Source organism: Macrobrachium nipponense, chromosome 15, assembly GCF_015104395.2.
Source record: "Macrobrachium nipponense isolate FS-2020 chromosome 15, ASM1510439v2, whole genome shotgun sequence".
Lineage (NCBI taxonomy): Eukaryota > Metazoa > Arthropoda > Malacostraca > Decapoda > Palaemonidae > Macrobrachium > Macrobrachium nipponense.
In genome coordinates this window covers 72,538,927-72,554,703 of record NC_087208.1, presented here as the reverse complement: position 1 = coordinate 72,554,703, position 15,777 = coordinate 72,538,927, and the positions used below count along the sequence as shown (strand labels likewise).

The window sequence follows — 15,777 nt, the reverse complement described above, 5'->3', positions numbered from 1 at the left end:
CTCTCTCTCTTGTTTTATGCTGAATGTATTGGAATCTAGCTACAAACCTTCGTTCATCTGTGAATCATACAAGGACCATTCGCCGCTGTTATCGGTCGTGGCGGAGAGTCGGGGAAAAAAAAAAAAAAGACGTTGTTGCAGTTTCGCTTTTAATGGCTCTTCTTGTGTAGATTAAGAAAGATACGGTGGAAAAGGCTTTTTTTCATTATCGGGTATTATAAATTTTTATGTTATAAACTCATTCTTCTTTATCATTATTATTTTTCAAGCTTTCGAGTGTAACAAGCCCAAAATGAGCGATAACTTGCAAACAAAAGAAAATGAACCGTCAACAGATATTTAGATTGTGATTCATAAACCGCAACATAAGCCTAGAATTAACAGTTATGAAAAATAAAATTTTTTATTGGAATTAATAATTTTCATATAGAAGGTTTGATCCTCTGTTATTATTGCTGATGTGGCGACATTATAGATATTACAAGTCCCGGAAAAGGAATAAGAAAAGCAGTTAATATATTTCTAATGGAATTTAGCCCTGATGACTTGGAAAGAGGCCTCTCTCTCTCTCTCTCTCTCTCTCTCTCTCTCTCTCTCTCTCTCTCTCTCTCTCTCTCTCTCACACACACACAGATTTGTACGGATAATAAAACGACAGATTGGTAATCATCCGGTGAATTCAGGTTAGGATGCGACTAATGAAACTTATCATTATTGACGAAATTGACACACAATATTATATGTATTATATAATAATGAGTAGCCGTCTCTCCTGGCCACATTGCACGCCGATCATTATTGTGGTCTGTCGAAATATAAGTTGCTTCCAGCTCTCGTTTGCTCAAGTAGGGGAATTTTCAAGTCTTTATGGGAAGGCAAATATCCTAGTCAGTTTTTTTATGAGTTTGTAATTTATATAATTTTACAGATGTCTGGGGATGTATTTATAAAGCCTAACAACGATTGAGTCAATGTTCAGTGGAAATTTTGGTTAGGATTTTCCAGCCAGTCACTCATTTCAAGCTTCGATGACTATTTGACGCGATGCCAGTTGACATAAATGTCTAATCACGCGGTCATGTGGCTCTCAGTTCGTGTGATACATTTTTAGTCAGATGACCCCTGCAGATAAATCTGAAATTGGTGATAGTTGCTAAAAAAAAAAATGAAGTACGATCTGATAAAAGTTCTTTATTAATAGCGAACTATTTTTAGGTGTGATTATATTTCGTCCTATCACTGATGAAATCCCAATTAGCAACAGAAGTTTTTTTTATTATTAGAGGAGTATCGTGTTCAACCTTTTCGGATTTATATTTGGGCAGGTCTCTCTCTCTCTCTCTCTCTCTCTCTCTCTCTCTCTCTCTCTCTCATTCTAATATGCGTGAGCAATAATATAAGAGGATTGAAGTAGGATTTTAGAAAGCGGTATCCAAAGTAAAATCTGAGAGAAAATCTGTTTCTTACAAAAGCAGATTTGAGTTTACGGAGAAGACAATTTCCGTGTCCTGAACAATGCCAAATGGAAACAAAGTGTCCTGTATCTTCACCCCAAGGAGTGAGAGCAGAGCTGTGCCTGCCTGTCAGTGACGAAAATGACCAGAATCGGAAATATGGAAGACACTGTAATGAATGTGAAAAGTAAACTCCGCGAGAGATTAACCCCCCTACTTTTTTTGTTTCTTTTTGTCGCGTGCTGCCCACGTTTCCTTAACCAGTTACCCCGGTGCCCAGTGCCTGGATCATCATACCCGACACCCGGACGATGGATGAGGCGTTCGTGGAACCAGAATGGCACGTGGCTATCACAGTTCGAGGGAGGAGTTTCATTTCCCTTCCAAGAACAGCACAAGTTGTTTACCCTTCTGCTCAAGAAACTTTTTGATATTTCAGTTCATAAAAGTTCGGTTAGAATCAAATGAAATTGACCACAACAGCGGTAGAGGTGCGGTAAATGTGATCAATGTTATTGTTGTTTTCGTAATCTTAGTATTACCTTATAGTACTGGTTATTACCTACTTTAGGACATTATTAGTATTGCCTTATACTTGTTATAACCTACTTTAGGACATTATTTAGGAACAGCGAATGGAAATCATTTTCTTGACAGCATCTCTTGATAACTCGAGTGTTTTGTTTCATTAAATAACTGATGCATCTGTTATTCTGTTGTCAATCCATTATCCACTGGGACGAATAAGCCAGTGCTGTTATCTTAGTATCTTTGACTGAGAAAACAAGAAAATATATCAAAGGGGCTGACCTCAGAAAACGAAGAAAAAAAGCGGAAGGGTATATATAAACTGGGGAAACGGAAGCAGGGATAAATTTTACAAGTTTTGTTGTAGAATGATATTAAAGTAAGTTACGATTATATTATCGTTAGATTGTACATTTTATGTGACTTTTAGTATTTGCCCAAAACAGATTCACAGATTTTTCACGTATGATTTGAAGTTGAGTTTAAGGTGGAATATGACAATGTATTATCCTTCGATGTCGGTGTATATTTGTAACATGCCTTGACGTTTTTGTCCTTTGTCAAGTAGAACAAAAATGCGTTGCTGTTTCGTAACCCCGCGCATTGAATTGTAATAACGCTATTGTTATTCCGAATATCATCGTCAGTATTATATCCTGAGACGCATTTTTAAAATTAAATACCGGGGACAAAATTTTTTTTTTTTTTTAAGCTGAAGATATAAACTTTTACGATATCTTTGGTAAAATTCAACCTAAAGACGAAAGACTTTCACATGACTGTATAAGCATATATATGAACATAGCATTGCTATATATGCTATATACGTATATATATGTGTGTGTGTGTGTCTGTGTGTGTGTGTGTGATTTTTATCTCATCACCGTGATTCATATATACATGCATTAACCTACAAATGTCCTTTAATATCCGATTCGCTGTACCTGTACCTCGGAATCAATATTTTTTCACATATATGTCAACCGAATGGGAATTTTTTAGCTGATAATAATTTCGTCCTCTCGCGGGTTCGGACCAGCGGACAGAGGAGAAATCAGGACTGTCACTTGTTGGCCGAGTCGGTAACTCACCTAAAGTCCTGATTTCTCCTCTGTCTGCTGGTTCGAATCCAGGAGAGGACGAAATTATTATCAACTAAAAAATTCCCCTTCGGTTAATATATATATGAAGATATATTAATTCGAGGTAGAGTGGATCGGATATTAAAGGGCATTTGTAACATAATGCATATGTTTGTGCGTGTACGTGTGTGTGTGTGTGTGTGCGCGCGCGTCAGAACAACTCTGGAACGCATTGAGTAATTTCAACCAAACTTGGTATACATAATTATTACCTAATATCTAGAAAGCACTTGTGGGGGTTAAGATATCACTAGCACCACGGGGGTGGGGATGGGTAGAGCTTCCCTGAAACGTGGCTGGTTCTTCCCTTAGACTTAGTAACTAAGTAAACTTTCCGAATTTATCATACCCAGTTAGGTATTACACATGACTTACTGTCTGGAAAAAAGAATACTGTGGCGGTGGTAAGACATCAATGGTACCAAAGGCGGTGGTGTTTGAGAGAGAGAGAGAGAGAGAGAGAGAGAGAGAGAGAGAGAGTCATCAATTCTTTTTATATTTACCACGAATTACTGCGTTCATGTTTCAATAATTTAGCTGATATCTTGTTAAAAATATATAGCCTTGATACTTGAAAACCATGCTTGGAGAACTGTATCTTTTATGGAACGAATTTGCAACATGTTTCTTTGTTGCAACGAAATGTGAAGAAGGTAAGAGTTGCCAGTTAGTTACTTTCGAACAAAAATAACTGAAATCGGGTCACGTGACTTGCTGCTGCTGCTGCATGCTGCATGCTGTATGTACAAAAAGCCTGATTTAACTTTCCACCCGTAACGATGACGGAGTTTCGATAGAATGGTCCCTGGCCATGTCCACTATTCGGAAGACTTCATTTTGTCCTTCTCGTTTTGTAATTACGAAGTTGATATTCGTGCTGTGTTCCAGCGAATCTTATGCGATCTAAAACTTCCAGTGAATTATGACGCCCTGGCTTTTTCTTTCGCTACTCAATTGAAACCTCTGATGATGACCACGTTGACTTAGACCGTGATGATGGCGATATCAATTAAATGGTGAATATTTCGTTAATATCAGTATCCTGGTTTTCTAACCATTTGTCTGACCACCTTTTGCAATCTTGTATATGAATCATTTTGATTTTCTTGTCAATTTGTGCACTATCTCTCTCTCTCTCTCTCTCTCTCTCTCTCTCTCTCTCCTCTCTCTCTCGTCTCTCTCTTCCTCTCTCATCTCTCTCTCTCTCTCTCTCTCTCTCTCTCTCTTCAACACCTACACCTCGAGTAACCCTGTAAAGACTTCCGGCGAATAACGGAAATGTTAGGCATTTTTACCGGGAGCGTGTCCCCCACACCTTCCTTGTACCCCTTACATCCCCATACCAAAATTATCCCGTAGGGGACTTACCTCATCGGATTACCAGCGTTCCCACCCCCATCCTGGGATGGGTAATGAGTGTCAGACTCAGTCGTAACCGAAGGAGTTTTTCGGTACTTGGAATCTTTTACGAGTGGTTCGTCGGCTTCGGGTAAGAAGTATTGTGCCTTACTGGCATGAGCGGGAGAACGCGCCCTCTTTCATTACAGGAAACTGATTCGTTGTTGGTGGATTTTGCGCTTGAACAAGCTTCGTGCTGTTATAGTTATCGTATGCGTGTTTTTTTTAAGTGTTTGTGAGCTATGCGCACATCTAAATTATTTGTGTGTTTCTATGTGCATATATATTATATATAGAATAGATATTTAGAATATATATAGTATATAGATATAGATATAGATTAGATATAGATATAGATAATAGATTATATATATATATATATATATATATATATCTATATATCTATATACCATATCCTAGATCTATATCTATATCTATATCTATATCTATCTATATATCTATAAATATATCTATATATATATATATAATATATATATAAATATATCTATATAATATATAATATATATATATATATATATATATATATGCATTGTCAAAAATTTAATATTTTTCAGGTGTGAGTTTCAATAGTATGCCGTTTATTAAAGAATATAAATTAAAATATTTATTCACTTTAGTTTAATGACATGTTTAGTTTCTAATTATTTTGTTTTGTTTTGTTGAAATCGGTGGCGAAATTATTATTTTTAAGACACTGGTGGGAGTTTCATGTTACAGCGATATTTTTTGTTGTATTTATTATCATCAAGCGCGAGTTACGAAACGGTGTCGTTTTCATTCAGTTGGGTCAGCTTTATTTATATTTTCCTAAGATTTCCATCATAGGTTTTTTTTTTATTTGCTACGGGAAATAATATTTAATAACTTTTTGAGACGGATTCTAATAAGAAAGACGTCCTATATACATTTTTTTTTACTCGTGTTGTAGATTTACTCATTTTTTCATGTCCACGATAAAAGTTCTGTTTTCCTTTTCATGTACTGTGCGGGGTTTGTATTTGATCATGTTCGTTTCTGTTAAAGGGTAAGGACGTTAAACTTTATACCATTTTTGAACAGCTTTATTTTTTTCAAACAGAGTTTTGAAAGTTGACCATATTAGAGAAGTCTCAAGTTTAGGGTTATGGAATTTGAAGGTGAAGGTTAGAGGTCGCTCGTGAGAGAGAGAGAGAGAGAGAGAGAGAGAGAGAGAGAGAGAGAGAGAGAGAGAGAGAGCTGGCCGTAGGCCTAAACAAAATTGTGATTTATGATTTTTGGCCCACCTTCACGTGAAGAGAGTTATAATAATGCTTTTATTTTATCCGGTCTTTTGTGGGACGGGCAAGAAAAGACTCTCTTATTCTTTCACTTACGAAACTTTTTCTCCGAATGAACTATGATCTTGCTCTTGGGCACTGTACTTTACTCTCTCTCTCTCTCTCTCTCTCTCTCTCTCTCTCTCTCTCTCTGTGTGTGTGTGTGTGTCCGTCCGTTTCAAGGCACAGCTTTTTCATATATTATTATTCGGGATATTCATCGATTATAAATAGTTTTATGATTTTCTGTCTGTCTCCCGCACACACTTACTGATACAGGAACATCTCATCTACAAGGGTTCACTGAATGGTTAAGGTCTCCGAATTTCTGAGCTATTAGTTTTTGTGTTGATAAAGATTGTCATATGTTTTGAAACATATCTCGTGCACATTTAAAGAAATCATCCATATCGTCCCCTGGTCGTTCGAGAGGTGAACGCATTAGCCGATTGGGAGTTTGTTATTTTTCTCTTGAAATCTGTCTAAACAGTGATTAATCCCCATTTCCTTTATTCATATTTCATTATAGTTTTATTGTTTTATCCCATTCCTGTCGCCATGGTAATATCACCTCCTTTCCTCGTATAGGCGCTTAATGGATATTGGCACTGGAGTATCTATTCCTCAAAGTGGTTTCACAGAAAGAGATCTTGGGCATCCGGTTTTGGTTCCGGTGGGCATGCGTAGTTCATCCCGTTATAAACTCGTCATGAAAAGAAAAAAAAAGGTCACTGCATAGGTTTTTTTTTTTTTTTTTTTTTTTTTTTTTTTTTTTTTTTTTTTTTTTTGTTTTTTTTTTTTTTTTTTTTTTTTTTTTTTTTTTTTTTTTTTTTTTTTTTTTTTTTTTCTTTCAAGATAGAGATTTTCAGGAGGGGGTTGGAAACGCCAGATTGATTCGGTCCTGTTTCCTGAAAAATCCGTTGTGCTTCTCTTCTGTTTGTCTGCAATGCATTCTGCATTCTGCGTCTTGTGGTCAGTCCGATCTGGTGGTTTGTAGCCTTGGGAAAGAAGGGTATAGGCACGGTCTCGGTATATAGGAATAGTTGCCTCTACCCAAAAGGCAAAGACGTATGGTTGGTGTATGTGTTTTGTGTGTGCGTGTGTGTGTATATATATGTTGGTGTATGTGTTTTGTGTGTGTGTGTGTGTGTGTACTATGTATGTATGTATGCAAACAGTACTTTTATATGTCAGTATTATGCATTGTATCTAAGGAGTTTCATTCTATTATAAATTTCACATTTATAAATATCTTTAACATGAAACAGTTGTTCAGCATATTTTTGAGATAAGTGAGTTTGATTCTCTGTGTGAAATAATGAAGTTTACCTTCCATTTACAGTTGCCTCACTGATTATATATTTAGCAACAATACTTTCAGTCAGTATGTGGGTGGGTGACCAACAAATATAATCCAAGTCCTCAGTAGCTTTTGACAGACTTGGAATTCAGTATGAGTGACATTCAAATACATTAAGTCCGAAAATGCACCAGAGAGAGAGAGAGAGAGAGAGAGAGAGAGAGAGAGAGAGAGAGAGAGAGAGAGAGAGAGAGAGAGAGAGAGAGAGAGAGACTGCAAGCAGTTTGAAATTGCTTTACCCCATCCTAATGCATGGTCCTTCCATGAATGAATTAGCTGTATACATTGATATGGCGTTGGTCTTTGAATGTAATTAATGGGTTGTACAGAATGTTTGCCTGTATCAAGCGGCATTTGGAGATGCAACAAACCTGGTTTGATAAGCAATTCTTCAATGCCTCCTGTAGCCCAACGGCCTTCGTTTATGTATTCGCTCTACATCTGTATTGATACGCGATGCGTTTGCTTGATTTTGATTTATAGGTTGGAGTTCTCCACAGTGTTCACCGGCAATGACTACTCTACGTTTGGAGTCTTTCTGCAGTTTTGTATCTTTTCGCGTATATGTCTTGCATTTTTAATCGGTTTTGTGGATACTTGTGCCGTCACTAACTTATAACAAGTAACATGTTTGATTGTTATGAAAGCTCACAATTTTATTTCAGGAAACATTCCATAATAACTTGAAATTTATCAAGAAAAAATTTCGCATTAATTTTTGCCTGGTTAGTGATTCATATCCCATTCTAAGGTTGGAATGAGAAAGAAAGACAAAAAATTCAGTGAAGTCACCAGGAAAAATATCTAAGTGATGTTATTTAAATGGTGGTTCGCACATTGTATGCTCTCTCTCTCTCTCTCTCTCTCTCTCTCTCTCCAGTGTATTCGTCCCCCATCTCTTCCACCGACCGTGGCAAAAGGACATATGATGCTGGTGGTTTCCATTAACATTCATTGCTCCAACGGGTTGTCGAGTGTGTTTTTCGCTTCGGTCATACACAACCTTCTCAAACATAACTTTACAAGGTAATGGGGTCAGATGATACACACACACACACACACAGATAAGCTGTCCGCATTAGAGGACCATGGCTCCAAAAGCTGTTATCTTGTGGTTTCTTTGCAAATTTTCATATTTCTGTGTCATTTAGAGTAATTGGCTGCCGAATATTTCTATTCGGTAGAACTTGGGATTATTAACTCTCTTTTTTTCCTTTCGACGTTCATTGAAGGAGTTGACTTTACATGTCATACCAATTTCAGGTTTTAATACGCTTATTGTTACGTTTCGTAATAGTGAGTTTCGTTGAATTTTTACTTTCATGGTATTTTAGTTATAATTTTAATCCATCTCCTGTCTCATTGTTGTTGATCTATGTCTTTGTAGTTGATCTACTTATGGATTCTGAAGAGATAAATTTTTTTTGTTACATAATTCCAGGTTAATGTTTTCAATTTTTCTTGTAGTTTCTATGAGGTCTCAATTTTCTCGGATTTGGAATTGGAATAAAATCCTGTTCCGCACAGGGAGAGGAGAATTTTGTGTTCAAAACACATCATGAAATGTTACGCTAGTCTTTGTGACCAGATGAGTATAGAATGGCGTCATCGTCCCTAGGTTCCCAACTTTATTATAATCCTCCCTTAGTACTGAAAGATATACTGTCCCTTGTTTGGCTTTGGCAGTGCCATCCACTGATCTGTAAATGAACGCCATTATCTATAGGCACCTTATATGCTCAAGCATTTATTTCCATTGATGGGTTGCAGATTAAATGGTCCTATTAAGGCCAGAACCTTGTATGAAATAAGAAAACTTATACATCTAGTGCATATTTCTGTATAAGAAAACTAATACATCTAGTGCATATTTCTGTATTTCAGATACACTTTTACGCGCGAAATCTCATCAGTGAGGTACATCTCTTAACTGTAGATTCCAAGGGAGAAGATCGTTTGAATTGTATATTGTACATTGTGAATTACTCCATAGCGCAGATTTTGTATTTCCATTTATTTTTTAGTGTGGTTGAATAATGGTAGTTTGCCAGTCTGTGATAATTTTGGTACAAGTCTGACGGAATGAAGGTGCTTAAAAGGGAACATAATAATCAGTATTTATGAACTAAGACGGGTTTTTAGATTAGGTATCGGGGCTCATTATAAGGGGAAAGTAGACATATATAGTTTTATTAAACAGAAATTCCATGTCGATAGTGTCAGTGATTGACATGATTTTTACTGAGATTCTCAATTAATCCAAATAGTCCTATGCACGGATGATTTGGTATAGTTTTGTCACCAGGTGGAATACAGTAAGCATCTGCATCTCTCAGTCATTGTCTCCCTCTCTTTCATACATATACAAATTACTTGACATTATTTAAACTGAAATAATTTTCATATTTACTCATTAATTACTTTCATTAGTATTGGTATCGTTGACATTGTTGTTTTTGTTGCTGTGGCTGTGTACTTTGGGCTCTTGAAGAAGCAGCTTCACTGCTTACAGTAGGATATAAAATGTGCTTCAAATACTGTCCAGAAATGAGCTTGAGAAGAAATCTCAGTTCCTTAGGAGGAGAAAGAGAACGCAAAATGGAGTCCTTAGCGTTCCCGTCACAACCGCCGTCAAGGTATCCTCGCAGGTAGAATACCGATTCCTCCTCCTACAGCCCTTGAGCCTTCTGTAGAGGCAATACGGCATGCAAAGTGTGTTGGTAATTGAGCCTGTTGTACATACCCGCGGAATTCGTTCCTCCTGCAAAGGAGATGCCGATGCCGAGCCACGCATCTGCCATCTTTTGGGAACTTTGAGAGTTTTAACCATCGGTTTAGTTTCGCTTCAATTTTTTCGTCAAGTTATTCCTCTTCCCAGCTTCCTAATCTCACAAATATTTCCTGCTGGTTCCATAAACGCCATCTTAAAATTGTACTCATTCCATACACTGCTGCAGTCCAATTTTCATCTCTTCTCATGTGCTAATTTTCTGGTCATCAATCTCACTTTCCTACTTGGACTTCAATCATTTCAACTTTTATTTCAACCAGGTAATTACCAAATATGCACACCTTCGGTTATTTTCACTCTCGCCATTTCACCTATGAATGTGTTTTCTATCTAGTCTAAAAGTATGCATATATAACCCATCAGTTTTTTTTTTTTTTTTTTTTCACAAGAATACTATGAAGTATAAAGTAGACTTGATAAATGAATTAATAGTGATTTAAGACTTGTGTCCTTTGATGGGTTATCACTATTCACAAAAGTACCAGTTGATCTAAAGTTATTATCTGATACCTTTGATAGCAGACAGCTGGATGTACCAAAACTTTAGTAGAATTTAGAAGAATATGTGTGAAAGAATGTAAACTTGAATTCAAAGGGAGATAACACTTAAACTTTCAGTCTGTTGGTAATCGTCTGTCTCCTGTTTTAAGCAATTTGTATATACAATTTGTTGAAAGCAGAACTCGTAGTTAAGTATCATTTTGGTATGTTGACGAAAATTTAAAACTTTAAGTAAATTGGTGCCGTAGATAAAATAAGCTGTGGAAATGTAAGATAGCGATAGGCTACCCTTTCAGTATTGCCGATTACATAGTAGTATTTTGGGTTTCGAGCTTGTTTTCCTCTGAATCAGAGTTACAAGGAAAAGAATTAAGAGCATATCATTTATACAGCCCTGCATATAATGATGATGAAACAGATGTAATTAAGATTACTGTTAAGTATTGAAAATATCCTGATTCTGTTAGGCAATTTATTGAGTTATGGCAGGAAGAGCAGAGAAACGTTTTACGGAAAAAAACATGCTTTTACAGTAATAGTTAAAGATATTCCCGGTCTTTTTTTAAGGAATTCTGCTAATGTAAGAAAACAATACTCAAAATATTCGTGTCAGATCCCAGATTCGTCATGTGAAAATGTGTTTATTATTGTAAAAGAAGAATAGGACACGAGGTAAGCAAAGAACAGTGTCATTTTCGTTCATGTTGATGAAAATACTGCTATCACTTGGACAGGTGCTGAAGTGATTATTATTAATTAATTCTCATAATATGCTGGAAAGAAATACAGTTGAATTCAGTTTTTATAAAAGAAAACCTTTGCAAGGATTTGTATATAGTACTTGATCCATGTATAGGTTTTAAGGAAAGTACTCTACTTGAGCCTAACAACGCTGACCTCGGTCTCAAAGGAAGCAGCAAGTCGACTCCTCCCCTTTTTCCTGTCGCGTGTGAGCATATTTTACTTATCTGTATCTTCGTTTGTACTGTCATCCTAGCATTTATATGATGTCAATTTCTGCCACCCTGTATCACTCATTTGGAGAATAATCTTAAGCGACCAGAGATGAAAGCGATTTATGCATGTTTCATTAATTTTCTCCGTGCTGTACGTGTGTGTGTATATACACACATATATATGTGTATGGGTGAATTAGTCACGTGTCACATATTTTATATTCACAAATATTAAGCCGCAAATTTTTTTTTAATTTTATTGAATATCACTATTTTAACTAATGGATGTTTCCTTTTTTCCTATAACCTACAAGAGTTTGTGTGCGTGTGTGTCAGTGTAAATGTGTCTACTTATATATTATTGATAGAAGTTCTATAGCAGTTTGGCCAAGCCCGGATATCTGCATTAATGAGCCATTTATCAAAAATTATTGCCAGGAAATCGATATTGTTGTCACTGGTAAAGTGCAATAGGGAATTATGCACAGACAGTCTCCCAGCAGAAAGGCCATTGTTTTTTGTCTGAGTTTTGGAAGAAAATTTCGTTACTGATTGGTGATTCGGTTGTGTACGTCTCTCTCTCTCTCTCTCTCTCTCTCTCTCTCTCTCTCTCTCTCTCTCTCTCTCCATAGTAAGCAACATTGAAAATTGTAGTAAGCAAGGGTGATTGCGTGTTGAAAACTCCAGTTAGTATCTGATGCACCATTTGAAAATTAAGAAAAAAAATGAGCTGCCATCCATTTGGAACAAACCAAATTTGACATTTGCTTACAAAGCAAGCCTCCAAGAAAAATATGCTTATATATGAATAAATGGGCAAAGCAAAATGAAAACAAATAATAAATGAAGCTGTTAAATTAAGCCATGATGTTCGGCTTTTAGGAATGAGGCCGATATTAATGCATCGGTGAGGTAAGTACCTTGAATGCAGCTACGTTGGCGGAGAGAGAGAGAGAGAGAGAGAGAGAGAGAGAGAGAGAGAGAGAGAGAGAGAGAGAGGAACGGACTGCGCCATTATGGTTGTGTGTGGGATGTGTGCCAACTTTTGTCTCCCGATTCCTTGACGCGTAGGTGGTCGAGGTTTACTTGAGTTTACCTCTACCTGGGCCGGTTTTCTTTGATGACGTCAGGGCCACCGGGTGATGATGTAATTTTCTGGTTTCTATCTCCAACACATTAGGAGGCTGAAGGTGGAGTAACGTCGGCTCACGTTGAATTCTAACGAGATTTTCATCTAAGTATCGTATGTATCAAAAAGCATTCAGAGTATCATCTTGTATTAAGTGTGGTATTCATGGAAGTAGGAAACTTCATATATCATTAATTCGTTTCTTCCTTTTTCGCCTTTAGTTTGGCATTCCTTTCCTCCTTCTGTTTTCCCAGACATAACTTCAGTTATTCCAGGTGCAGGTTTTTTTATTCCTTCCTAGATACAGCACCACTCATTTTATAAACGGAGAGAGAGAGAGAGAGAGAGAGAGAGAGAGAGAGGAGCGAAGAGAGACGAGAGAGAGAGAGAGAGAGAGACCTGAAACAGAGAGAGAGAGAGAGAGAGAGAGAGAGAGAGAGAGAGAGGAAAACGAGCTTTTTAGGTAACGCCTTTAGTCTAAAATTTTACAAGGCGGGATCTGACCTCCAGCTTACTCGGACGCGTGCAAGATTTTCCCCTCACGCATATGTTGTAAACATTATATTCCTAACTAACGTGAAGTGTTCTTCCTAATCAGTACTCATATTTAGTGCTACTCTTACTAAGAACAAGGATCAAATAAAAAGGACACAAATGAAACACTTCCAGACATTCTCAGTTGAAAGTGGAAACACAAATAATTGAACAGAAACAGCCTCTGAATTCAGTACACCAAATAAATTAAAACGAGCTAGAATCTACGATCAAATCACCAATGAAAATTCAAATAAATACCCTATATATATTTTATTAGAAATCATTTTTCTGTGCTGTTTACCTTGCACGTCATTGATTTTCTTTTTACATTTTCATTCTAGTAAACAAATCATAAACATCCTTTCCTGAAATTCCAATATCTTTAACACAACGTGTAACCGATTTCAGACCCTTTTAGGCTCCTCCATAGACTTTCCAACACAACAATAACAACAGCAACAAAGAAGTTTGTAGGCTTACTCCCAGAGTAAGCGAAAATAAGGGGGCGTAATATTTTTCTAAACGTAGTAACTGACAACTGAAGCGCAATTCGTTCTTGTTTCACGGCAGAAAATTATTTATTCTGCTTAAAAGTGCTGGAATATGAATCATTATTGTCACATAATTTTTACTAAAACGTTAAGAAGATTTATTTCTTCAAAGTAAATTGAATAGTATGCATTGAAAAAACTTATTTGATCAGAATTAATTATCATTCTCGTAATAAACATAAATTCCGATAATTGGTTTTAACTTAGACAAACAAAAACTCGTTTTAGGTAGCCAATGTAATGTTCGTTTATGGGTACACCAACTGACATTAAAGAGAGAGTATATATATATATATATATATAATATATATATATTATATATATATATATATATATTTATATATATATATGGATATGTGTATTGTATGTATGTATTGATGTGTAATAGCATTTATTATTAGTAAACAATAATTTGATTTTCTTATGTATATTCTGCTTGTTTTTTTTATACTGATTGTATATTTTTGCTTGATAAAATACATGTAAAGTATGGTATAAAGAGTATTATTCCTATTTTTCAGGTAAGATATTGGAGGAGAGGCACAAAGTCGCTGTATGAAGGTAAAGTCCGAAACTAATCAGTCATGAGGCCATCGACGCTGATGTCTTAAAATAGACCAACGCCAAAGATATGCTATTTCATCGACCATTCGCTAATAATTGGGGAAAAAGTCCACAATGTCTTTGCCTTCAGCGCTCTCAGTCGCCATGTTCTAGTTCACACTGCATTCATAGCAGGCAAATTCACTTTGTCTTATTCTCCCGCACTGGATAAAACCGGTGGCTATCAGAGTCCAAATATAGGTTGTGATATGGATTTAGGCAGAAAGTTACTTATATACCGGGGAAGGGAATGTCCTCTCATTTTTGTCTTGACAAATGGAATGCTTTCTTTTAAGCATTCGACTCCTATAGGTGGAATATCTTTGTGATCTTTTCAATAATCATTTTAAAAATGTTCTGTACCCTGATTGATTTGATTAATGCAATTTTAGCGTTAACCCAGATTATTTTTTCTGTTAAAATAGCTGTTCGTATCAGTTTGATACGAGATCAGTTTAAAGAGGAAGATGCTTATCATGCTGTGAACACGTGTATGTGTTTATTTTCATTTGGTCACCGTCAACTTTGGTAATGAATAATTCAAACTTTTTCTTTTCTCTCTCTCTAAAACGAGAGATTGCCACTTGTATATATGTATACTGAACGCGGCAAATAGGGACACAAAGGTGTTATGAATTTTCGTAATCGAGAGGCCTCACAAACACTGGGAATGGTTAATCAAACTATAATTGATTTTTCAATACAAAAATAACGTTCATTTATACTGACCTCTGCCAATTGAGACCTATCTTTAAATAGAAAGATGACATTTGAAAATGGCTCATTAAAACTTTCAATAAATGAAAAATAGCATATGTTTGAAAGTGGTCTTTTTTATACAAAGCGTAAGTATTGCATCCCTTGGGATATATTTCAGTCAGTTACCATTGCTGACTCTTGAAGCACTTTAGCAGATATGGTGATCTTAAAGCACTTTTAAAGGAAATGTTATAAGAGCACCCATGAATGCACTGTTATGGTAAAAATAAGCTTGGCCTCATTTTGTAATTGACTTTTTGAGGGATATGTTTTGGAGTAACTGTAAATGATTCAAGTCTAGATTAAGAAATGGAAATCGTCGAAATGTCATGTGTGACCAAGGCTGTATAATATAATGTCTGTCATATCTTTAGGGGTGTGGGTTATGCTGGTTCTGTTTTGTTGATGTGTTTTTAATTTATTAGGGATAATTCAAGTGCTGCGCCTGTTTCATATTTAATATGTAATTTTTTTTATTGTCCATATGTTTTGGGTATTAATTATAACACCAAATCCTGCTATGTAATTTGGGGAATTTTGGGGAGTATACACATGTGATAGATTTGTTTGTCAACCTGTTTGGGATACGTTTAGGAGTTGTTCTTAGTCACTTTATTGCTTTATGTTGTATTTACTCTTTATATAATTTGATATTTATTTTTAAGTTTTACCTCCACTGAACCGCTTAACCTCCACTGAACCGCTTTCTCTTGAAGTCCATGAAACAGCTGTATAATTTGAATTTCGAAAAA

At 36.1% G+C, this 15,777-nt stretch overlaps 1 protein-coding gene across 13 annotated transcripts in view; it reads left to right on the top strand.

The window, feature by feature from the left end:
• LOC135195049 (serine/threonine-protein kinase N-like) overlaps window positions 1–15,777 on the top strand; it is a 665,525-nt gene that overhangs the window by 618,280 nt on the left and 31,468 nt on the right. Inside the window, exon 11 of one of the 13 annotated variants that reach the window (XM_064221387.1) lies at window positions 14,185–14,224. The exons of the other annotated variants lie outside the window; for them this stretch is intronic. Within the exon in view, the coding sequence (XP_064077457.1) occupies window positions 14,185–14,224 (40 nt within the window). The remainder of the gene's footprint in view (window positions 1–14,184; window positions 14,225–15,777) is intronic. 13 annotated transcript variants of the gene reach the window in all.